At 47.8% G+C, this 26,611-nt stretch overlaps 1 protein-coding gene across 3 annotated transcripts in view; it reads left to right on the top strand.

The window, feature by feature from the left end:
- The window catches only part of SRRM1 (serine and arginine repetitive matrix 1), a 605,541-nt gene that overhangs the window by 97,493 nt on the left and 481,437 nt on the right, over positions 1 to 26,611 (top strand). For all 3 annotated transcript variants that reach the window (XM_086956396.1, XM_086956395.1, XM_086956397.1), the window contains exon 7: positions 5,245 to 5,433. In XM_086956396.1, coding sequence (XP_086812522.1) covers positions 5,245 to 5,433 — 189 coding nt within the window. The remainder of the gene's footprint in view (positions 1 to 5,244; positions 5,434 to 26,611) is intronic.

Below are 26,611 nucleotides of genomic sequence, written 5' to 3'. Positions count from 1 at the left end.
GGGCTCCACATCAACCTTCTGGACCTCAGGGCGATTAGTCTTGCACTGAAGGCATTCCTTCCTTCTGTCAAAGGAAGAGTCGTGCAGGTGTTCACAGGCCACACCACCACCATGTGGTATTGCAACATACAGGGCGGGGTGGGGTCATGGACCCTCTGTCAGGAGGCCCTTTGTTTTGCAGCGTGAATCTTTTTGTATTCACTATGCTGTGCATTATTCCGCAGTCTAGTGGTTGGGTCCGGAATTGCAGTAGTTTTTTTTTTTTGTAGCCCAGGTGGGCGTTGACGTCACACCTTTTGGTGTCCTTCCTGTGACGGCCCCCTTTTGTACCGCTTCCTGTGACGGCGGCATGCTTCCTGTGGAAGCTCCCACCTTTGGGCGCCATCTTGAGATTCTTTTTTCCGCAGTTGGGGCTGGATCGTCACCGAGGGGTTCCAGAGGTTTTGGAGAAAAGAAGTAGACGAAGACAGAAAACCACAGAAAAAACTTGGCGAATACATCTCGCAAGCAAGACCACTGAACCAGGACGACTAAGGAGGAGGAGAATATCGAAAACTTCGACATCCAACAGAGAATGCACACACAGGGGGCCCCCTGAGCGCAGGAATGGACAAAACACCCTTCAAATTCTGCCGAAATTGCCACCACAAGTACGTGCAGAAGGACCAGCATCCGGTTTGCAACCTCTGCCTGCCGGTTGACCACGAGAGCAAGGATTGCAACACCTGCTCCGTTTTTACCCCTAAGATGCTCAGGGTAAGAGAAAGACAGAGGAGACATGCAAGGCCACGATCAACCTCTGTTGCTCCGGGACAACATCGCCGAGGGACATGATTACTCCACGGTCGCAGAGACCGATACGAAAACAACAAAGGAGGTAAGATAGACGTCGACATCTAAGACCCCGACAGACTCTCAAAAAAAGTCTAAGTCCTCAAAAGGAGCACTTGTGCCGAAAAATTAGACGGACGCACCTGCATCCAGGGACAAACAGCCCAGCGGATCCTTCGAAAAGGACTCCCTGTTGGCGAAAACACAAGACAAGCCCAGGTCGTCTAAGCACGTCCCCGAAAAGGCGCGCTCGAAGGAAAAGGACCCGAAGGCAACTTCGACATCGACGAGATCGTCCGAATTCCTCGACTCCGAACAGGCCGCAGAGATGGAGAGGAAAAAAGAGAAGGCTCGAGGCCGAAATGGACAACATCCTACAAAGGAAAAGGGAATTAGACGAACGGATGAAAAGGTTCACCATCCCGTCGAAGCAGACTACCATCGTCTAGGTCGAAGACGAAGAGGAGTTCGATGCCGTAGATCCACCGAACACTCAGGAGCCCCAGGAACACCAAGAGGAAGAGGGCCTATACTATTACGAGGGAGAAGGCGAGGAAGACCAGCAAACAAGTTTGGGCTTGGCATTCTCGGTGGCGCAGGACCTGGATTGGCAGGACATCGACGCCGAAAGCCCGGAAGCATTTCTGGCCACCTGTCAGCCCCTAGTAAATGGTACCCCAGGTACTCAGGGCATGGTGACCAGAGAAGACCCCTGAGGACTGCAGCACTTATTGTGCCACCCTCAAGGGGGCCTGTACCCTGACACCCACACACTGCCTTTGCAGGCTGAGTGTCTGAGGACTGACCTAAACAAAGAGTCGACATGGCACACATCCCTGTGTGCCATGCCCACAGAACCCACTGCCCTGGCATACTTCAGTCACCCCTCTAGCTGGGTGCCCTATGTCAGAGGTGTGGGCACAGGTGCGTGATCCCTGTGCCCCTACAGTACCCAGGGCCTTTCCTGGGCACTGTAAGTGCAGTGATGCCATTAAGACTAAATGGTGCTGGGAGGTTGTCAATACGAACTCCACAGCATCATAATGGCTACACTGAAGACTGACCGGTTTTGTACCAACCTTCTAAGCACATTAAACCTGCACTGATGCCAGTGTGGGATTCAATGTAAAATGCAGCAGAGGGCATCTTAGAGATGCCCCCTGAAAACCTAACCTACAATCCACGTCTGGGCTGAGTGGCTGCAGAGGCTGCCACATAGCAGACATGTTACTGGACCCCTGGGTGGAGAGCCCCCGCTCTCCTGGGCCTGCAACAATGCACATCCTGGGTGAGGTGTAGGTCTCCTCCCCCAGAATGGGCAGGAGGTAAGCTTCAAAGGCATGCCGCCTCTGTGAGCGTCTCCAGACCATTTGCTGTACCCAGCAACTGGCCCCCACCAGTCCTTACACCCACTCTGGCGGGAAGACTGGCGGGAAAAACTACGTTAGGAAGGGGGGTGTGCCAGCCTGTGCCAACCCCACCCCTCAGGTGGGGGTGACGAGGTGAAGTATGACACCGGGCTCTGGCCATCTTGGAGATGGGGAGCCCTGCCCTATCCCAGCTAGGCTCCTGCCCCTGTCCCACAGGAGAGGAGCAGGCTAGGGGGTGTACCCATCCCAGGACAGGGACCAATTGGTCCGTGGCCTTGCCCTACCTGTAACATCCCTAAATTCAGTATTTAGGGGCTCCCTGAACCTTCCTACCTGAGATCCTGATTCCAAAAGAAGAAAGAAGATCAAGAAGACCCGCCGCGCAGCTGCTAACAGGCCGCCAACAACTGACTTGGCCCCAGCCCTACCGGCAAGTTCGATCCTGGAACTTGCTCCTGCCTAAATCCCGGCGACTCCTGCGGACACCCAGAGGACCTGCCTGCCTTGACCCTCTTAAAGACTGGGACTCCCATCAGCAGATGCTCTAATGCAACAACCCCCCTCGTGCCAGCCACGAAGCTCCGGACCAGCCCACTCTGCACCCTCCGAGCCCGGCCGGTGCCTGAGTGATTCAAGACCACAAGGGCGTCCCCCCAGCGACCGGGACCAGAAATCCAGTGCCCAAAGACCCTCCTTCGACGAACCAGATGTCACCTGCAGACTCCGAACCAGGGCCCCCCCCCATCCCTGCCCCGCCCACCCCCCAACCGCGATCAGCTGAGGGTAAGCTTTTCCGACACCCAAAGACACCCCTGCACCCGGCGCCGTCCAGCCCCATGTGCCTCCCTTTGGGGTACCTACCTGTGCTCCAAGATCCCAACTTACCTCTTGACGTGCTGGTCGCCCCTTGAGAGTCTCGGCCCCCGAGCCTGCAGCCTTTGTTCCCTTTTTACCTTTTCAATTGGATAACATTGAGCGCCCGACGGCTCAAAAGCACTCTGCACCCAGTCGCCCAAGCGCCCCTGGCCTACTGCAGCCCCTGTACCTATTGTCTTTACAAAGTTTATTGCCTTTCTGCAAAGTACTCACTTGAGACCTCTCATATTGAGAACAGTATATTTTGATGCCTGTTGTTTCTAGAAATAAAACAACTATATCTTTGATATAAAATAATAATTGGCCTGGAGTTCAGTCTTTGTGTGAAACCTTTTGCTGACTGAGTGTGTACAACAAGTGCTTTACACTGTCCTCTGGTACTGCCTTACTGCTCGACCAAGCTACCACTTTAGAGAGTAAGGTCACACCTGGCTTTAACCTCTGTTATACCTCTGGGGTTTGTGGACTCTATACACACTGTACATTATTCTGGTCCAGTATATATAAAGCCACTTTCTCACAGTCCCCACAACCTTGACAAGGAGCTGGTAAAAAGATCCGACACTAAAAGGCACCCCTGCACTCGATGCCCCATAGCCTTGGGTGGCCTTGGGTGGCCAAACCAACAGCGCCTAACCAACCCCCATCATCTTAAATTACCTCTCGAAGTAATGTCGCGCCCGACGTCGAAACCGTACCCTGCACCCGGCGGCCCTAGTGTCGCTGAGGGTGCATCTTTGGTGCTATCTTGTTTCCCCAATTGCCCTGACCTAAAGTCTAGGAGCTTTCCTGCCACAACAAATAAGCCTGCTCGTCAGCAGCCACTAACCGGAGGCCCCCTATCCCCCTTTTGGATAACATTGGGCCTCAACACTCTGCACCCGGCCACCCTAGTGCAGTCGAGGGTGTAACAAGTGCATCCCTTACCCTGGGGGACACCTTTGTCTACCCCCAGATCCTCAATTCCCACTACTGAATACATACCCTAAAACCGATAACACTATTGTGGAGTTTAAAAACCTAAAGAAATTCTTTAAAATTGTACTAACTAACAAAAACATGTTTACTTTACTTAATGTCCCAGCGTAATATCCAGGTATGCTACGTAGTATCCAGGCATACTACACTGTGTAAGAAAAGTAATCTCAAAAGTAACTTACCTATAATTATACTCCAGATCCTATATAAAGTATGTGTACTGTATTTACAAAGCTTTGCATTTCTCAAACAATACTGTAAGTCAAAACAAAGTGCATTTACAATTGCAATCCAAACTTTGCTACAATCTATATATTTACTGCAAAGTACTTATTAATTACTGAAATATGCCAGGCTTGCTTGGTTCTAGGAAATAAAATAACTAAAAGAATAGTTTTATCCAAAAACCAATTGGTCTGAAGTTCAGTCTTTGAATGTGTGAATTCATTTGTTGAGTGTGTACAACAAATGCTAAACACTGTCCTCCGAGAAAGGCTTACTGCTCGACCACACTACCACAAATAGAGTTATGTGCTATCTAACTTTACCTCTGCCTACCTTTAGGGTTCCACTGGACTCAGTGCACACTATAGCTCGCTTTGGTGTAGTATATACAGAGCCAGCTTCCTACAGCAATGTCAACTTTTTCGTTTTTCACCTTACAGTGGCATGCAAGAGCAGTGCCAGGGTCCTAGTGAGGGAGTCCCTGGGGACCCGCTATAGCTCCCAGACCCTATCTTCCTTGGGTACCACTTACTAGGGACTTACAGGGGCCCAATGCACTAATCGTGAATATGTTAAAAGGGAAGAAGCACTGGCACAGGGGACCCTGTTGGCAGGGACCCTGTGCACTACATTCAAAATCACATGAATGTCCAGGACAAAAGTGGGGGCTGCCCATATTAAAAGGCACTTTTTCACATTGGGCTTTAAACACCTAAATGAAATGACAAAATATGATACTTTGTGTTTTTGTAACATTTTTGTACAAATTTGTTTAACTTATTTGTATTAGTTTGTAGGAACCACAATGTTGGCATGCTTCATTTTTCCTTAGCTTGTAGTGATAGAACAGTGTATGAAAGAAACAAAAAGTTAAATGAACTGCAAAATTCCTGACTACAAGTATGAAGAACACTAGATTTTCCTTTTCTAAAGTGAAATTCATATCTAGCTTTCAATTTTTCAGTGACATTATTAAAGTTATGCAACATGAACCTACCCCAGACATCAAGCAAGAACCATCCCCAGAGCAAAGTATTAAAAAAGAGAAGGAGAAGAAACCCCGGGCCAGATCTCGATCACGTTCTAAGTCAAGGTCAAGGTCACATTCACCTCCTCATTCCAGATCTCGGCGGCACCACAGGTCACGCTCCAGGTGAGTGCGTTTTTACAGATTGCTCTTTCACAACTGTCCTATCAATTCACCTTTTTAGTGCTCGGTTGTTAGTACACCCCTGTGGCTGAGCATTTGTTTCTTGTTAGAATTTTAAAACAAGTTGTAGGAAGCTGGCTCTTTATAACTCTGAACTTCCCACCTTAGGCAGATGGTAGGATTAAGGAAGGTTTGAGCAGATGCAGGAGGGAGAGTCTGTAGATTAGCCATCATAGGGGTGTGTTTAGCTAGCTCTTACCTCCTTGCTGGAAAATCCGCCCTTATGGATTTGGAAGATTTGATGCACTCTGGGACAAAATAATGCCACACTCCACAGGATGTAGTCCTATATTGGAGGAGTTATCCTACTCCCATTGGTCAGAAGTGACCTCCTGATTGACCCAGAGAGCTAGAAATAAGTTTCTGAGAGGGGCAGAGCCCTCCAGATCTGCTGCTTGAAACTTAAGGAAGCAAGACGTTGCCATGCTGAGAATTTTGAAGTGCAATTTCAAAGGCCTGCCCTCTGAAGACTGCACCATCTGAACCTACGGCCCTGTGGATTACCTTGCTGTAAAAGAACTAAAGAGTTGACTCCCTGCAAGCTACAGGTTAACAGAGCTCACCTAGACATCCCAAAGAATTTCCAGCCTGGAATGCCAGTGGATTTGTAAGGGTTTTGTTCAAGTGGATTGCGGAATTGAAGTTTCGCACTTTCAAGGATCCTCTTGGAGATTCCAGAACCTTGGATCGTGTGTTTGATACTTTGAGACCCGCAAGCAGAACTTCAGGATGGAGTTCTAACTGGACCCCGCCTGCTGGAGAAGGCTGCCCCGGAGTGGTGAGAAATTCCCCAGAACAATTTGTAAAGGTGTATCCCTGTCAGAGAAAACGAAATGACTGAAAGGGGCACTGTTGGCTTCTAAGCACTAGAAAGTGACTAATCTTTAGAAAGTCATATTTCTGGTTCCCTACCGCGGATTGTTTTCATTTTTGGTGTCATTTAAAAGATACAAATACTACCCCTTTTTAGGTCTTGCGACCTATCAATGCGCGCAAGCGCATTGAGCGGAGCGAGAATTCATGTCCTGAAAATCCTCGTCAAACCAAGGGCTTCGTTCCTGCGGTTTTCTTTACGTTCACGTGGCCACAGGCACGCGCTTTTGGGCCATAAACTCTGTTCCCCAGCACCAGCACCTCCCCTCTCTCTCCCCGCAAACACAGCCTTACTTTCATTTCTCCTCCCCCTCCCCAGCCAGCTTCCCCCAGTCCGTAGCAGCACTCCTCCCACACCAGCACCTCCCCTCTCTCTCCCCGCAAACACAGCCTTTACTTTCATTTCTCCTCCCCCTCCCCAGCCAGCTTCCCCCAGGCCGTAGCAGCACTCCTCCTTTTGTCTTTTCCCATCACCTCACCTCTTTTATTTAAAACGCTTCCATTAAACTTCTTTCACATTTTTGTCTTTCCAAAGAATCTTTGGGGAGCAAATTCGTTTCACCCGTCTTCATTTATCTATTTATTTTATTTATTTAAGCTTATACCGCGCGCAGCTACCCTTCAAATAAGAAATTGTACAGTTTATGCTAATCCAGTCAAGCACGCACATTCACGGCCGCACAGCACATCAAAGGGCTTCGCCCAGCGTGCGCTCTGCGGCTTCTCCCCTAACAAGCTTCTCCTCCCCTAACACCCCACACCCTCAAACACTGCCCAAAACATGTTTTTGCACGACGTCGAAACGCAGTAAACTGAAGTTGTCATCATCTATGACATACTTGCATGCCAGAAAGAGAAGCAAATTCGTTCCACCCGTCATCAAATAAGAAATTGTACAGTTTATGCTAATCCAGTCAGTTTTCAGCTAGACCTGTGCTTGTGTCTCGAAATCCGGTGCAAGGGTAATGCCACCGTTCTCCTCACACGAACAAATTGTGTAGTCCTGAGCAGCCCTTTCACCATAGCTCACCAAAGGGCGAGCGCCTAGACTTGAAGGCAGCAACAAGCACTGCGCGTGTTAGAACACACTCTTTCTTTTTAACCTAGATGTGCCACTAGGAGGTTTACTTCACAGAGGAGCGTCCTAAAAACGCACCCTCGTCACTTGCTCTGTAATCAAAATGCAAAGTCCGAAATTTCATCTAGGCTCTAAATTGTCTTCCGCGCTGCTATCAATACCACATGCGTGGCTTAGAGATTCCTCATCGAAGGTTCTTGGCGCACCTCACTGAAAGCCCCACATCTCCTCCCCCACCCCCATTACATACTGCCGCCCACCCTGCAGTGCAATATATACTGCTGTTGGCTTGCACGCGAGATCTCCTGGGATGCGGGGGTACGACTGCGCATGTGCCAGCTCTATGGCTAACCTCACCAGGGTCACGAGTAACTACGTTAGAATCAAGGGCAGAGGGGCTTAACTGTGCGAGCCGCACTAGAGCAGTTAATGCAACTTTAGAACTGGAGAACCAGGTTTGGGTCCTGGCGTGATTCTGGGCACATCACTTATTTTCCCGGTGTTTAACAAATAAATGAATCCGAACTTGTGTAATGTGACTAGTGCTCATTTAAAGTGCTACGATGCTTTTAGGCCGTGTTTGCACTGTATAATAATGCCAATAAAGTCATTCTACCCGTCTGTACTGCACCCTCCAGACGCACGTCACACAAGATAAATACGCAATAAATAACCAGTCCTGCGATACAACTGGAAGCTTACCCGGGCCAGCTCAGCAGAGTTCCAGAAACCAGTGGATATTGAAATCAGATGAAACCGCATGTAACTTATCCACTGAACCAGGCGGCGGTTCTTTAATGAGACTGGGTCCTGGCTAGCATGATGCCGTGAGTCTCTTCAGTTTGGGGTGCAGAGCACAACATGGATTGAGGTTGTGAATTTAGTTGTGTTACATAAGATAAATAAGCAGCACCTGTGGCTTGTTTCCTTCCTCGTCCTCCGGGAAGAGCCCTTTTACTGCCAGTTCAACTTGGCAGCCCTCCCCCCCTGATCGTTTGCAGGGTGGGGACTGAGCAAAAGCACAAGAACTTCTATTGTCATTCACCTGGCTGTGAAAGAGGCGTGAAGGGGAGCTTCCCTCAGCGCAGCATGACAAATACATTGACATTCCGGGCTCCATCAGGCCTCCTTCAGCCCACGCCCCCAGTGTTTGCAGAGCATTCTGACTTCTCAAGCTGGCCATCTTTGCTTATAGTTCCTGTTTTTTTTATATACAAGGAGCTAGGATACTGACGCACCAAAGGTATGTTTTTTTGTGCAGTGTGTTTACTTTTGGGTAATGTCTAACTACAAATGTTTGTTACTTTTTGGGGCTTTGGTTATATGTGCACGCTCAATGGAGGGACACGCTCGCGGCATCGGGCTTATATAACGATTTTAAAACACATTCAGTAGCGCTAGTGTGTCGCTACACTAACTTTAATGTCTTTGCAGCGGCCGTTTCTGGAGCGCCTCACGTAATCTTACGAATTGTGTTCTTTGGGATGTACCATCATCGAAGTAGAGGGGGGGGTATTAATTTAAGTGTAAGGACAAATGCTTCATAATGCGCTAGAATTGCTACAACCTTATTTTTTATAAAATACATTCAGTAGAGCTAATTTATTTGCAATCTTGCGGTAGTGCGCTTTAGTTACTTATTTCCAGTAATGCAGGCTAAACGCTTTAGCTACACCAAGATTTTGTTTCATCGTGTCGAATCTTCTGCTTCCCTTCGGTGTTGCTGCATGTTACTTGAGGTTATTTGTACTCCGGGTTGTTAAGAGGAAGACTGGTCTTTTCTGCACTAGGGAAAGTTTAAAGGATTATTTTAATCATCAGCAGTGCGTCAGCACTGAGAAGGCTAATGAGGGACTTCAAACGGTATGTGTGCACTGTACATTTTTCAGTCTTCTACCAAGGGGACAGGCTCAATGTATACTCTCAGCCGGGGATCAGAGTAGAGTCGACAGCCATGCTGAACAGGTTTGGAACATAACAGTACGGACCTTAGCAGGGGCTTTGTCAGGAGAAAGTAGACCCCCTCACCCCAAGCAGTCGTGTTGGTTTCTTCTTCTCCCCTAACCCATCCTACTCATTCATTCATTCCTGTCTGCTTGCTAGCTCTTTACCAGCATTACTTTCTGGGAGGCAGCTCCTGCTGCAACGGATCTCTTCCTAGTCTCTTTACCAGCATGGCCGCTAAGCTATACATAATAGAGCCTGCTTCTTTCCATTCCCCTCTCCTTGCACAGACTCCAGTTTCCAATAAACACTCGTCCGCTTCCTTAAAATGACTTTAAGGAGAACAGCAGCAGACTGTGATCCTGCAGTGAAGGAAGAGAACAGTACTGTAGTTGTGTGCTGGGATGAACCAACTGAGGTCCCAGGGAAGTGACGCGCATGACTAATGTATCGCATTGCCCACTTTGTTTAAAGTAATAATATGCCTTTGTCTATTTGCACTCCTGTAATTTAAGTTTGTTGGAATCTAACCTTTTCTGCATTCATTTACTCTTTCACTCATCCATCCACGCTTTCAATCTGTCTATCCACTCTCTAATGACTACTACTCTAGTACTCACCCTCTACTATTCACCCTCTACTACAATACTACTCGCTCTCTACTACTCACTCTACTACTCTCTACCACTCTCTACTATCCACTACTCACTCTCTACTACTCACCCTCTACTACTCTACTACTCACTCTCTACTAACTTTGTACTACTCTAATACTCTCTACTACTCACTCTACTACTCTACCTCTCACTACCTCTACGTGCACACATATGCACATATATATGTATGTGCATTTATATATATGTATGTGCCATCACTATGCGCTACCACCACATCACTGAATGCTACAACATCACTCGTCGTCACCACAACATCACTTCGCACCATCACAGCATCAATCTGTGCAACCATTCAACAACAACTGGTTCAAATATGTTCTCTCAATGTTTCAAGCTTTATTACAAATGTCACAAAAAGATGTTAATATTTCACTTCTGTTCTTGGATTTTCGTCACAATAAATTACACTGAACATAATCTTCACAAAAATAATTTACAAAATTTTAAGCTATTGCCATTATAAATTACAATCACTTTTATTTAAGTATTAATTATTTTAAAAAATTAAGAGACATTGTTATTTGTAATATCAATACATCTAAGTCACATAAATACAAAACATGTTGCATTACAAATGCTATAGGTGTCACATTTGCAAAAGTTATAACTATTGGCATTGTAAATGACAAAGCTATTAATTTAGCTATTTTCAAAACTAACACATAAATAAAAAGTGTCATTTACAAGACCAATAGCTCAAACTTTCCTAATGCGAGACCCATTGGCAACGCCAGTGCTTGTTATAAATTTGTGTTGCATTTTTATTTTGTGTTGTGCCTTAATTATTTACTGAATTGGTGTTTTTAAATGCTTTACATACCTGTCTTTGAAGTTAAGTCTGCCTTCTCGCAGCAACGTTACTAAGAGTTGAGCATAGGAATAATTTTCTAAGACCTATTCAGAGCCCTATACTGTTATTTGCCTTATTGCCAGGGACAGATCTACATTTGCCCCTACCAATAATCCACTTTCCAACATGTATATAGAGCCTGCTTCCTACAGGTACACCATATGGTGCACATGAAACAATACCCTAAGCTCAATTTCCACATAGGAAACAGTGTTCATATATCTGACACACTTGCTTAACTGTAATATCAACTACTCGAGCCTCAAGGTGCCCCCTAGCAGCAATTGTAGCCTTCACCAGTCATTTAAAGATTCCTTGAGCGGTCCAAAAGGATTGCACCTTCAAGAAAGGCTCCAGTCCCGATGTGGAGCTTAAACACAGTCCTCCCACAATTAATGACAGGACAATTTGAGCCCATGCATTAAGCAGAACTCCAATACAATACCAGAAAGACTGCCTTCTTAATAGCCATAACATCTCTACAACGAGTAAGTTGATACAAGTGTTAACTATTGTGGAACCACACATGCAAATCTACAAGGACATGGTTATCCTAAGGTCAAACCCCCAATTTCTACCAAAGGTAGTAAGCAAATTCCACATGAACCAAAGTATACAGCTAGCAGTTGTCTTACAAAATCCTTATACACGACTAGAAAGAAGCCTTCATACCCTGGATGTAAGAAGGGCTTTACGATACTATCTATAAGAGACAAAACCACTCCGTAAATGCAATTAATTGTTCGTTTCTCTCACTCAAGGACCAACAAGTGAGCACCCGTGTCAAACGGGGACAATTGCACGTTGAATTGTAGAGGCAATTCAAGTATGCTATGCCTCAGCAAGAAAATTCTAAACACACAGCCTAAGGCCCAATCAACAAGGGAAAAGGGGGCAACCCTAGCCTTCATGGCCAATGTGCCAATAGACACCATATGTGTTGCGGCACAACATGGGCATCCCCACACACATTCACAAAACATTACTGCTTGAATATACAGATGACTAAGGAAGCTCCAGTGGCACCAAAGGTACTTAAACCCCTGTTCGCAAAGTCTTCCTCCTCTTACTACAGCCACCCCACGGAGGAGGAGACTACTTCATAATCTAATGCACAGCATGTGAATCCAGAAAAGGATTCATTCTTTAAAATGAAATGGTTACTTACCAGTAGAAGTAATTTTGCAGCTTGAATAGTTTTCTGGATTCACATGCGACCCATCCACCTCCAGTCAGAGGAGGAATGCTAATGGGTGGGATATAAGATCACAGAAACCAAATAACTAGAGAAAACAGGATTTAAAACATTTCCTCGAGAAAAAGGGATTAAAAAGAATTTGAAGATGGCAAACACGCACAGGAACTTCAAGGTTTGGATCTACCACCAAATAGTGTTGGACAATGCCTAAAGCAACAGAAGACTATTCCCATCCCAACCACTAGATAGCGGAATAATGCACAGCATTTGAATTCAGAAAACTGCTCAAGCTGCAAAACTAATCCTACTGTTAAGTAACCATTTCCTTATGCCATCACAAAGATGATAAATCACACTCACTTCAGAGTAGCCCACCTTAAGGGTCCTACTAGACTGGAGGTGGCAGGCCTACCTGACTGGCTAGTTTTCCTGCCTGTCCAGGTGCCAAGGGGGTCCTGGAGAAAGGGTTTGGCTTTCTCCCCTGTGACGGGGAGCCAGATTTGTATTTCAAAGGCTGCAGCCCTTTAAGGCTTGCCATCCAAAGAAGGCTAATCTGCAGGTCATTCTGTAGAAAGGGGTGTTAAACCCTCTACCCAGACAGGCTTTTGTTCTGGTCTCCTGAGAGCAAACGTCTCACCCTAGGAGGTCAGAACACAGTCTTAGGTAGCAGGCTGGCAGAACCCAGTAAGTAAGAACTCCAGAGCCTGGTAGGTTTTCAGGGGGCACCTCTAAGGTTCCCTCAAGTGCATGTCCTCAAGTGCATGTATTGGTAAATCCAACACTGGCATCAGTGTGGGTTTGTCAATACTAGTTATTTGATACCAAACATCCCTATTTTCAGTGAAGCCATCATGTAGCTGTGGAACTCATTTTCATCCATGTAAAGCACCTGTTTTAAAATGGCTTCCCTGGTCACTTGTACTGAGAGTAGTAGGACTGACCAGCACAGGAGCAAATCAACTCATGTATGTATGCCCACACATGTGCTATTCAGCACCATGCCTTTGGGCTGTCACGCCTGCTGTATGGGTGACTTAAAAATATTACATGACATGTAGACACGCATCCTGCAATGGTATTCTTGAATCTGCTTGGTGACAGGTGCCTTAGTTTGGCTCATTTTGTACTGCTGCCCTTAGATGCCTTCTTTAGTACCTCGGGCCCTGGGTACAAGGGTACCGTTTACAATGGACTTACAGAGGGTGCTAAAAGTTTTGCTAATTGGGTTAACAATTGTACAGTCTCTAGGTAAAGAACACTGGTACTGGGAACCTGGTTAGCAGGAACCCAGTACACATCAGTCAAAGTTGCATCATAGACCATGCAAAAAGTCGGGGGCGGGGGGTAGTGCAACAAAACTGCAGATTCCCACAACTAGCCTGAGAGGGAAAGAGGCCTCCTAACTAGCTAATTTTCCCACCTTTCGTTGTGCCAAATGTGCCAGAGACAGGCCGTGGCGCTTCCTTGTCTGGGTAAGCATTGGGTCTCCTATTAAAAGGCAGTTGAGGCCTTTGAAGCTGATCACTTAGCCATCCTGCTTGAAGGAGGTGACAACACCTCTGGCCGGAGTAGGCATTGTTTTTGTACGCAGATATCACCGGCTCTTACCTGCTGGGGGCCAGAAACTGTTCTGTGGTGGCAGGCTGATCTACACTAGTCAGCCAGTATACTAGTAGTTGGTAGGATTTCGGGGGCCACCTCTAAGGTGCCATCTGGGTGCATGTATTAATAAATCTGTCACTGATTGACATTCACCCACAAGTAATCACTACTCTGCTAACACTTTTAGACAGTACAGCCAAATTGTTAAGGAACTCCGTCATATGCCCAATCCCTCTAAGGTTCTAAGGGTATTATCCTGGTGTGCACCCAAAATATCAATCTTGCCCCTATGTCTGCAGAGTGAGCAAGCTCAAAATCACAATGGACGTCAGCGGGCTAAATGTTTTGTTTCACTAGTGCACTTTCCATTTTTTGTAGGTCAGTTGCTAACATTAAAACAGTTTGACCCCGGTGCTAGGTGAAATCCGTTGGTATCATGCGGGGGGTAACCTTTGTCTTTTACCATCTCTTTATTTTCAGTAATAGTATGAGGCACTCTATGAACTGGCATTTTAGCTTAGTTTTACTGGTCTCTGACCAATTATCCTTTATTTGAGTGTATTTATAGTGATGAAATGTGGGTATGCTGAGCTCTAGAAGCTTCAAATAAACAATAGCTGTACTAGTATTATTGTTAGTAGATTGACCAATTCTCCTTTAAGTATATTTACAGTGATGAAATGTCATTATACTTGGTTCTAGAATCTTCATTCGAATGACCGCTGCACTAGAATCATTGCGAGTAGATTAGTGTGTCTCCTTGCACTCTTTCCACAGTATGAAGGCATCTGTAATGTGCAAATGGAAAAGTACTTAGTTTGGTTATTAGCATTCGGCACAATTACTCTGCTAAATGTCTTGACTTTTGACAGTTCCTAATTCACAATATCACGATATGCACCATAGATGTCTCAACCTCTTCTGAATTGTGATGTTTACGACGATATTGCTTTTTGTGTTGCTTCCTTTTTACATTATTTTATGCAGCTACCACTTAAATGGACCTGATTATCTAAGTAAAGGTATTTTAAATCTGAAGTAAATCCCTCACTGGAATCAGTGTGGGTTTATAAATACGCGATGTTTGATACCAGATATCCCTAGTTTCAATGAAGCCATCATGTAGCTGTGGAACTTGTAAACACTAGTGTCCAGCACGTTCTCAAAATGGCTTCCCTGTTCACTTCTTAAAATCTAAGAATCGACTTAGACATCACACGGGCAAATCTGCTCTTGCAGATATGTCTACACTGCTTTCGGGCTGTCTTACGTATACTGCACGCATTGTCTGCAGGCATGGCGCACAGGAGGTGTGCTATGTTGTGTTTTTACTTTTCTGTGCACCATGGCGTGCAGCCTGCAATGGCTGTTTACATGTTTGTGATAACGGGTCCCTTACAGTGGCGCAATACATGCTGCAGCCCTTGGGGACCCTCCTTGCCCTAGGTACCAGGGGTACCATTTACTAGTCCCTTACAGTGGTTGCACCTTGTGTGCTCAATTTGGATCCCCCTTTGCTCTGAGCCGAACACCAGGAGCTTTGCTCCCTCAGCCTTGTGGCCTGCTTTTGAGCAGCCACCAACCGGAGGCCCCATATCCCCCATTGGATAACATTGGGCCTTAACACTCCACACCTGGCTGCCCTAGTGCTGCTGAGGGTGCTTTGAGAGTGTTTCCTTGACCCTGCGGGAACCCTGGTTCCAACCCCAGAATACCAACTCCAGAACCTAAATTCTTACCTTTAAACTGATAACACTGTAGTCATGAGGTAGGTGACTCCTCCTTAGGACGATAGTGCGCATGGGCATCTACTCCATCTCCAGATTTTTTTTTCCGCTATCAGGTTCGGATGTGATTTGCTGCGCTCTGTGTCGGTGTCGTTTTCAAACCCCCTTCGACGCGCAATCCCTCACCGCTCGACGGTATTGTCTCGATCACGTTTCCTTTTCAATGCATATCTTAAGAATATATAAAATCCTCGACCTCTATCTTCGACGTGGGCCATTGGGCCTATCTGCGCCGACCACGCCAGCAGTCAATGGAAATAATTCCTTTCAAAAAATGCCCCGGGTGTGGTGCGAAGTTCCCACACACGGACTTACAAGAGGTTTGTAAACTCTGCCTTTCCCCGAGCACAAATACAAGAATTGCGTGGCCTGTTCATCTTTCAGGTAGAAGAAAACCGTCTGGCCCGGCGCCACGAAATGTCTTGCGGAAGCAGCTCGATTCCGGACATCTTCGGAGCAGATTCCAATCTCCAGCCGGAGCAATAAGCTGATGGAGACCTCTCCGTCTCCGAAACTGACGACTCCGATATCGAAGATGAGTCACCCCGGCACAGCAGTTTGTGCGTACTGAAACCCTTCTCCCAACTAAAACCACAACTAAGGCTTCGGTAACACCTTTGCCCCCGGCTCAGGTCGACACCAGCAACACATTTCAGATGCCCCCTCCTCTGGCCCGGCTATGAAACAAAAAGAAAAGCCTTCCGGGTCGGTATTGATCCAACCCCATTCTGGTGCCAAAAAATCTTCTTCAGCACTGTGAGAAGTTGGCCTGATATGTGATGTTTCCAATTCTGGAACCACCTTGTATCAGTCCAAACAATCCCTTATGGTGTCTGGTTGTAAGTCAACCTTGTTAGACAAGCTATCTTAGGGGTAGCATGGACTAAGCAGCCTAAAGGCTTAACTTAAGAGGTCGTGTTAAGCGAGCTGTTTTACCACATACAATCCTGTAATATCAAATGAAAGGACACTACACAAGTATATATTATAAAAATATATGTGTTTATTTCTAAATTAATCCCCAGTACTCTTTATGAGCAACGGGGCACAAGCGTTAAATTAAAAGCACAGTATAACATACAAAGTTGCACAATTATGGATGAGGGTGGGTGGCCACTCAAACCATATATTAAAAAAATGGTATAAGAGATACCAATCGAACAGTGGTTAGGCCTAGGGCCTAGGGAATCGCTGGGAGCAGTCGGGACAAGCAATGCTGAAGTCGGGAAAAGTCCGCGGGATTCGGGTGCAGCACTTAAATTGCGGCTTGCACCAATGCAATGTCAATGGTGCGTAAAAGTTACACAAATAGAGTTTAAGGACACTTCCGCTGAACCTAGAAGATCCAAACTTTAGACACAGACCCTAGAGGTGTGTACCAGTGTGGGAACACTGGCGCTGCAATGTTACCTCACCCACAGGAAGCGGGTGCATAGGGTCGAAGTGGCGTCGGGTTTTGACGCACAGGCTCTTGGTGCTTGAAGCTGAAGATGCTGCAGGCGATGTGAAGGAGAAGTGTCCGGTGGATCTGAAGTGGTGAAGACCTGAAAGTAGAGGGGACAATGTTCAAAGTCACTGACCAGTGACCACCGTGGAACCAGATTGGAACCAGGCAAAGTCGGGTGCAAACAGGTGATGAGGTGTTGCTTCTCTCTGCAGCCACGTAGACACGAAGAGGTCAAGGACGTCCACAAGTCGATCACGAGCTGTCCCACGAAGGCTCTAGCTGATGGCGGTGTCGGCAACTTGATTTAAGCAAACAGGCCTTGGCTAATGAAAGCCACGCAGAAAGTGAAAAAGGCTTATTACTCGGACCAGCAAGGTCAGAGCGGGTGCTCCTTTCTACAGGAGTGATGGCAAGTCTGGAGCAACCAGACCCGCAGTGTAAATTGTAGGTTTCGTCGCCAAGATGGCCGCTGACCACGTGGCAAGTAGCCGGGATGGCGCGTCGAGTGGCACAAAGCAAAAGGGCCCCACGCAGATCGTGGAGATGCTGGAGGGCTGATCTTTGGTGCAAATGCTGCTCGGTTGTGGGGCTTCTCGAACCCCAAACAACAGAGTCGAGGGTGCCTCGGGTGCTGCGCAGTCAGCGTCTCAGGGGTCTTCCAAGATGTCCGGTCCCACGTCTCTCTGTGCCTCCACGGGTCCCTTCTTTGCAGGGACTGTGGATCGGGCTTTGAGAAGTCTGGGAGTCTGGGTCTTGTCAGGCTCTGCACTCGGGCTCCGGCGGGAGGCGGCGGCGGCAAAGCAGACGTCGAGTTGCTGGATGGTGCCTGTGTTCACGGGGTGGCCCCTCCTAGGCCACAAGGGAGATGCTCTTCAGTCTTCTATTCATCAGAATGTCGAAGTCCAGTCGTCTTCTTAGTTTAAAGTTGATTCAGGATGATCTGAGTTGCATTGGCACTGCTCCCACTCTTATTCGAATCTGGTGGGCTGGATTACCTGCTAGGTCCCCTCCTATGGGTGGGGCCCAGGAAGGGGGTGGATACACCCCTTTCCTTTGATCCAGGCTGCGCTGGGACTGGGGCTGGTGTGCCCCAGAACCGGTTTGGCCGGATTATGCAAGGGGCAGCCTTGTGCTCCCCAGGCAGTGTCTGGTTTCTTTCAAACCTCCCTGCTACAATCCACTATCTCCTGTCTGGGGTGGTGTGACACCTTCCTGTGACAGGAAATCCTTTGTCCAGGCCTCCCGGGCTGAGTTTCGGTCAGCTGTAGGAGGTCAGACTCGTGTCTGTGGCAGAAGCATCCATTTTGTGGATCTGAGGCTCCTTTTAAAATCAACCGCGTTTTAGCAAAAGTAACATGTCGTCCCCTCTAGAGGGGTGGAATGCTATCCCCGTCGACAGGACTGTTGAGGGGATAGTATTCCAAATTGTATGACACCTTACACGACATGTTTTGATAAAGCCAAACCAAAGTTGACATATAACCGCGAGGATTATAATGCACTTAATAGTATATTGTATGGCATTATCCCGGAACAGCTAAGGGAATTGGTCCCGACAGCTGCAGACAGGCTCAGCTCATGCTAGAGCACCATCTTACATTAAACCACACACTCTGCCTTCAGGATTGTTAAGGCCTGCCATAGGAGTGACTCACAGGTTTATACGTGTCCAGATAGGTTTAGATATAGGCATACTAGATCTAAGCAAGGGGTGATTACACGACCTTGCCCCAGCTGAGTGATCAGCCAGTTGTGTAAATTTTAGATAGCCAGCCAGGGGTGGCAAAAGATATGCTGCAGCCCCTGGTAGGCCTTGGATGCACCTATGCCCTGGGCACCTATAGTGCTCTGTTCAGGGGCTGATGAGGTGACCCAAGCCAATCTAGTTATGCACCTAGGGTACATGGAATCCATTTAACAGAGAGAGCAGATAGCCTGGGGCCCTGATTAGCAGGGAACCAGGCCAACTAAGTCGAAAACCAGCTAAACACAAGGCAAAAAATCTGGGGTAACCATAGTCAGGTAGCCACCTTCCTACAGGCACCGTAGCCCAAAATCAAAGAGATGCCATGCCCTTCTTCGTCGGCACCGAAAACAGCCTCAACACCAAACCGAAAAATCTTAGGAGCTGAAAAAGGTCTCGGAGCCACAAACTCCTTTGCCAAAAGCTAAGGACTGTTAAGACCCCATAAAAAGCCTCCGAGACACGGTCTAAACAACATTCTGAATCTGTCTTCAGCACTGACAAAGGACATTGGATCCAAAAAGTCTGGTAAGGGCTATTGTGTGGGTGCAAAGCAAAATACTCTGTACATTAACCCAGAAACTGGTAAAGTTGTTGCCAAACCTCCGAAAAAGAGAAAATTGGACACTTCAGAAGACCCTGAAATACCCATGAAGCGGAAGGAGAAAGGCACCAATACTTCTCCACCTCTCTATCCTCTCCAGTTGATCCAAATCTCCTAATTTTTCCAGCACACTCCCCACAACATACATTTTCACCTCAACCACAGGATGATGAAGATGATTATAATAATGAGGGTGGGGATGGAGATCCAGATAGGGATGATGACGCACATACCATCCCACACAATAAAGATCCTTGGGATGATTATAACACAGATCCCGACCTACACAATGACCCGGACCTCTATCCCTCTAGGCCATCACCACCAGATGACCATATTGGGTTTGCGCAACTAATACATAGAGCTGCTCACTACCATGGGTACAGTTGCACTCTGATCCTTTAAGAGGAAGACTTTTTATTTGAAACTTTTGTACCCACACAAAGTCTACGCACACCCTGCCAATGTTAAAACATGCATCAGAAGTTTTTAATTACCCCGCCAGGATTCTTTACACCAGTGTAGACCAAAAAAATAAAGCTCCTCCCAATGACTGGGTGTACATTAAGGGTCAGGTCCCTTTAGATTTTCTTGTGGTGTCTACTGCACGCAAGAGGGAAAATTCACAAAGCACAGGCAACACCCCTCCTCCTGATAAGGAATCCAAGCTTATTGACTCATTTGTTGGCCAGATATGACCGAGCTCACTATGATGAGCTTGAAAAGCTTATGCAAAATCTTCCTGACCAATATGAAGACAAAGCTAATGACCTAATACAGAAGGGATAATTAGTAACAAATACATCTATTAAATGTGCGCTTGATGCAGCTGATATTGCATCTCTGGCTATTAATACCAGGCACACTTGGCTCTGAATCTCCTGATTCAAACAGGAAGTGCAGTCTGCTATTCTTAATCAGCTTTTTGACCAAGAGCATCTTTGTGGGCCCATAGTCGATACACCTTTAGAGAAGATGGAAAAAGGATACGGAAACTGCCAAGTCCATGGCGGCCTTGCAATTATCTTCCCCTAGAACAGAGGTCTTCAATCTGTCTAAATGTGCGCTTGATGCAGCTGATATTGCATCTCTGGCTATTAATACCAGGCACACTTGGCTCTGAATCTCCGGATTCAAACAGGAAGAGCAGTCTGCTATTCTTAATCAGCTTTTTGACCAAGAGCATCTTTGTGGGCCCATAGTCGATACACCTTTAGAGAAGATGAAAAAGGATACGGAAACTGCCTTCAATCTGTGGGGCGCGACCCCCAGGGGGTCGTGGAGTCCTTGGAAGGGGGTCGCAGATTCTGTCAGAGTGCAGTTCCTGGCTTGGGCTGACCGAGGGTGCTCACGGTGGAGGCCTAATTCACACCTAGGTGTGAAAAACATCAAAGCCTCATTAGCAAGTAAAAGGTCTTTTAAAGACCTGTCAAGGTGTGGCTGTGTGTGTCCCTGAAGCCGTTTCGAGTTGGGGGAGGAGGGGAAGTGGGAGGGTGGGGGGGGGCCGGAGGGGGGCTGGGGGAGCAGGCTGTAGTGTAGCCCTTTGAGGTCAATGGATATTGCGCGCCTGGAGCTGTGGGTCCCGTGACACGACCCCCGCCCCCAGCAGGGAGGCACAGAGATGCCCTCTCATGATCGGGAAAGAAGGAAAAAGATGCCCCCCCCCCCCCCCCCCCCCCCCCCCCATGAGAGAGGCACAGAAAAGGTGGGTGGATGAATGATGGATGGATATAGGGATGAAGGATGGATGGATGTTTGAAAAGGTGGATGGATGAATGATGAATGGATGGATGAAAGGGTGGATGGATGGATGGAAGGATGAAAGGGTAGATGGATGTATGGATGGATAAAAGGTTGCATGGATGAATGATGGATGGATGGATGGATGGATGTATGAAAAGATGGGTGGATGAATGATGGGTGTATGGATGGAAGGGTGGATGGGTAAAGGATGGATGGAAGGATGAAAGGGTGGATGTATGAAGGATGGATGTATAGATGTAAGGATGAAAGGTTGGATGGGTGAAGGATAGATGGATGAAGGAAAGATGTATAGATGTAAGGATGGAAGGGTGGACGGATGAAGGATGAATGGATGGATGAAAGGGTGGATGAATGGATGAATGGATGAAAGGATGGATGGATGGATGAAAGGGTGGATGGATGAATGGGTGCACTGATGAAGGATGGATGGATGGATGGAAGGAAGGGTGGATGGATGTATGGATGGATAAAAGGTTGCATGGATGAATGATGGATGTGTGAAAAGGTGGGGAGGATGTGTAGGAAGGTGGATACCTGACTATGGTTGCCCCCAACTTTTTGCCTGGTGTTTTGCTGGTTTTCCGACTTAGTTGACTAGGGGCCCTGCCAATCAGGACCCCAGGCCTACTGCTCTCTCTCTAAAATGGATTCCATGTACCTTAGGTACATTTCCAATTGGTACTGGGCCACCTTATCAGACCCTGTAACTCAGGGCATAGGTGTACCCAGGGCCTACCAGGGGCTGAAGCATGTATTATGCCACCCCTGGATGGCCATCTAAATCTGACACAACTGGCTGCACGACAGCTGGGGCAAGGTGGTGTAATCACCCTTTGCTTTAGATATAGTATACCTATATCTAACCCTAAAAATGGACACACAGATTCCTATCAGTCACTCCTATGGCAGGCCTTGACAATCCTGAAGGCAGAGTGCTTGGAATCGTGTGAAATGGTGCTCTGGCATGAGCTGAGCCCGTTTGCAGCTTGCGGAACCAAGTCCTAATAGCTGTTCCATGATAACGCATACCATATACTCTCAAGTGCATTATAATCCTCGCGGTTAAATGCTATCTTTGGTATTGCTTTATCAAAACATGTCGAGTAAGGTGTCATACGAATTGGAATACTAACCCCTCGCCAATTCTGGCGACGGGGTTAGCATTCCACCCTTCTAGAGGGACACGACATGTATGTAACTGTGAACCCCGGTTAAAGTTAAACGAGGCCTCAGCTCCACAAAATGGATGCTGCCACCACAGACACGAGTCTGACCTCCTGCTGCTGGGAGTCCTTCCAGCGAGGAGAGCTTGGACAAAGGGTTTCCTGTCAGGGGCGGTGCTAGCACCATCCCAGACAGGGTTTTGTGTATCCTGGGTAGGCAGGGCTTTACAGGAAGGTGACTGCTGAGTGGCACCCCGGTGCTCACTACGCATCTGCCGGCTAGAACCAGTTCCAGGGGCACACCAGCCCCCTGGCCTGGGGAAAGTCCGGCATGGGAGAGGGGTGTAACCACCCGCCTTCCTGGTCCCACCCCTAGGGCAGGGCCTAGTCGCGTACCCACCCCTTTCTTTAGGATAAAGGCAGGAGCGGGGACCCTTCCAAATTAGATCATCTTTAGAATCAAGACACGACTTTCTAAGAAAGGACTTCAAGATTTCTTCTTCAAGATTCTCCCTTGTGACTAAGGAGTAGTCACCCTGCATCCGCAGGCACCATCCTAAGAACACTGCGGTCTGCTGCAAGTCCTTCCTCCGGAATCTGACTGCCCAGCTCGACGAGAACCGGCTTCCCTGGCACCTCTGACCTCTACCCACCTCTACAGCTAAGCTGAGAACCGTGGGTGCGACGAGACCTCGAGGGACCGGCCATCTTCAAGACTGCCCGACTTCTTTCCAGCACGACTGCCGAGGGATCCTCTGGTGAGTGCTTTGGGGTCCGAGAATCCCCGACCCTGAGCAGCTCCAGCACCGAAGTCCAGCCTCCCAGCATCTCCACGATCTGCGTGGGGCCCTTCTGCTTTTGCTGCTCACCGCGTTGTTTGGCTACTAGCCCGCTGGCTTGTGGCCGCCTGAACGACGCCCGATGACATCACTGCTGCTGGTCTGGTTGCTCCAGACTGGCCCTTGCTCCCCTCCAAAAGAGGAGCACCCCGGACCCTCCTGGTCCACACCAGACGCCATTTTAGGTCCACCGCGTGGGCTTGAATTTGCCAAGACTTGTTGCCCCAATCCTGGGTCCAGCGACGTCGACAGCATCATCCATCGTGGGACAGCTCGCACCTCCATCCTGGTCGCCGACAACGCCTCCTGGTCCTTGAGATCTGCAGAGCACAGCGTCGCCCACTCACCTAGTCGAGGTGACTACCATCCGGTGCCCTCCTGGTGCCACCTGACTACTGGCTAGTAGTCACGAACTTGGTCCCCTCTGCTTTCAGGTGTCATCCATCTTCGTTCCAGGCTTGGATCACTCGAACAATCTTCACTGGTCGCCTGCCAGCAACTTCTTTCTTCAGGCTCCTGGTTAGTCTACGAGGATTCCCGACGTCTTTTGAGACCTATGCAGCTGCAGCCCCTGGGCTGGGTAACTTCGGCATTTCGGTGCCCCAGCATAGCCTCACTATCCAAGGGTCAGAATCCACTTTAGTTTTCCTCCTACCAGGTTGGGTTCGCCCGAGAACACTAACTTTGCTTTTACTAGCTCCCATAGACTTTGTCCCGCATCACGCGTGAGAGTGCACACTCTGCACCCGAGTCCCCTAGGCCTCCTATTAGTAATCTGAAGGTTCAGTAGTCAAGTCCTAGCGATTCCAAAGCCTATGAGTACAGTACTTACCTGCTAGTAATTTGGCATTCCACTTTTGTAGTATATGGTTTTCCGTGCCCCTCGGGCATTTGTGTAAATTGTGCGAACTCAAGTATTTTCGTAAGAGTTTTGTTGTGTGCTTAGTACCCTGTCCTCATAAAGAGTACAGGGCTGTTGTGATTCTAATAAATACACTGTTTATTTTCATAACACTTGTGTGGTGTCCTTTCACTTGGTGTTCAAGGGGTATATGTGATGGTATAACAGCTGGCTTAACACGCCCTCTAGAGTTTAGCCGAAGACTGTTCGTATCCACGCTACTAGGATAGCTGGTCTATAAGGTTGACTTACAACCAATCACCATAAGGGTTGTTTGGACTGATACAAAGTGCTCACTAGAATAGTGATCATTATATATCAGGCCAACTTCTCACATTGGTGAGCAGCGGTTGGGATTTGAGCTTGCTGTTGTTTTACCACACTTATCCTAAGAATATCTTGTGAAAGATCACATAAGTACTCCAGGTACATATAACTTAGCTTAGAATACTCTGAGTTCTACTGAACCAGCTGTTGTAGCTCCTCAAGGCTTAGCACACCTTGGCTACAACTCTTAGCAAGGGATCAGTAGGCAAACAAATAGTGTAGGTAGGTGCATCACTTACACCACACTAGAAGCATGTCTAACCTCGGAGAGTCTTCAGAGACCCCTCTCGTGGTTGTGGACCCTCCACAGGTCCCTTCCAGATATGCTGCACTTAGCTTCCAGGAGATGAGACAAGTGTGTACCTCCAGGAAACTAAGACAGGGTTCAAACCCTACCATTCCTTTTCTGATTGGTCTCTTAGAGACTTGTGATGATTGGAGGGCTGCTAACACAGATCCTTCTCATCCAGAAGGGAATATGCCCACCTTACAGGGTCCCTTTGATAACCATGACCATCTCCTCCAGGAGGCAGATGATGCTGAGGATGAGGATGAGGATGAGTTGTCAGGGGATGAGGCAGACAAGGGACAGGTAGAAGTCAGGAGACTCAACAGGTCCAACTTAAGCAGGCATGAGAATGGTACTAGGAGATCCCTGGGGCCCCTCTCAGGTCAGCTTAACATTGGGAATGGACGAGTTAGGTCTCTATCCAGAGGCTCTAACAGATCCATTCAAACCAATGACTCTCAGGCCTCTTCTCACAGAGGGATGACATCCCCTCAGAGGAGAGTGTATGAAGCTAAAGTGAGGGAAGTCAATCTGAGGATTGGGGGCGCTAGAGGGCGCACTGCAGAATGGCCGCACTGTCGTGAGGCTCCTGCTGCCCGGAGCTATTATCCGTCTAGGGATCCTGATTACCATCGATGCGCCCTGATCTGACCCTATAGATCTACTGGGATACCGACTGACCACCCACGGTCCAACTCCTGGGCCGATCGGAGGTTGCTGGCCGAAGTTACGAGGATTTCAAGTTTCTCCAGTATTCAATCTTTCATAGATTCACATGCTTGTATCTTCCCCGTCGTCATGGTTGGAGTCTCCCGGTAAATAATAATCATAGCAGTAGAAGAAAAACTGCCTGAAACCATAGAGTAGAGAAACCAGAGGGTAACCTCTCCTCCTCATTAGGTGGCCCAAACTACAGCCAATCAGCAACCAGCCCCAGCCTACACCATTCCCAGCAGAGCCACCATACCTCAGATTTCTAACCGCCTTCGTGTGAGAAGGAGTCTCCCTGAGCTCTGCTCGGTTTTTTCTCTCTCTTCACTGAACTTTTGACCTTTGTCAGCTGGATTCAGGTACTGTTTTTTCTTGTTGGAATTACTTCAGTCACGATGTCTGAAAGCTCTAAGAAGAGTCTTTTCAGAGCTTGCAGATCCTGTGGCAAGGCCAGGCTTTTTTCTGAGGATCCTCACAAGGAATGCTTGTACTGCCTGTACCCCAAGCATATCCCTAAGGACTGCAAGTACTGCCAGAACTTCCCTCCCAAAACTTTGAGGGATAGGGAAGGGCGCCTCCTAATATGGCTTCAGAAAAGGAAGGTTCATGACTCCGAATCTGAAGGAGAAGCCATGGGACACTCCTCTAAGAAGTTAAGAGGGTCCTCTGAGGAAAAGGGAGATGTGAGGCAAAAAGCAGGAAAATCTAAGGAAGGTGAACCTTCTACTTCACTCCCTCCAACTCCTCTCAAGCCTTCCTCAGAAAAGAGGGCTCCGTCGTCGCTTCCGTCAACGAGATCTGTTAAAAATCCAGTCAGATCGACGACGAGATCGTCGACGACGGCGGCGAAGACCGTTCCGTCGACGATGGCGACGACGACCGTTCCGTCGACGACCAGGACCAGTCTTCGTGTGTTAAGTCTTCGTCGACGGCGAGATCTTCGTCGACGATCCCGTCGACGACCCCGTCGACGGCGGATAAATCATTGAAGATGTCTTCTCCAACAAAAATAACGTCAACTTACATTTCTGTTAAAAGGATTGCTCCGTCGACGGGGGGGTTGACTAGCAGAAAAGGAGAGTTTTCAACGCCAAAGATATCACCTCTGCTACCTTCCACCATTCTAGATGGCCAGGAATCGGAGGAGGAAGGATCTTTTGGAGCGGCGTACAGTCCTTCGCAGCTCTATATTAAGCATCAGGACACTGATGAGGAAGATCAACAGGAGGACTATGCCTTCACAGACCGGCCGGTCAGGGGCCAAATGAGATATGAGTCTTTCCACCAGGCCTATCACTATGATGATGATGAGGAGGAAGTGGA

This window comes from Lissotriton vulgaris, chromosome 2_1 (genome assembly GCF_964263255.1).
Source record: "Lissotriton vulgaris chromosome 2_1, aLisVul1.2, whole genome shotgun sequence".
Classification (NCBI taxonomy): Eukaryota; Metazoa; Chordata; class Amphibia; order Caudata; family Salamandridae; genus Lissotriton; species Lissotriton vulgaris.
The sequence above is the reverse complement of the archived record's forward strand: the minus strand, read 5'-3'. Positions and strand labels throughout refer to the sequence as shown.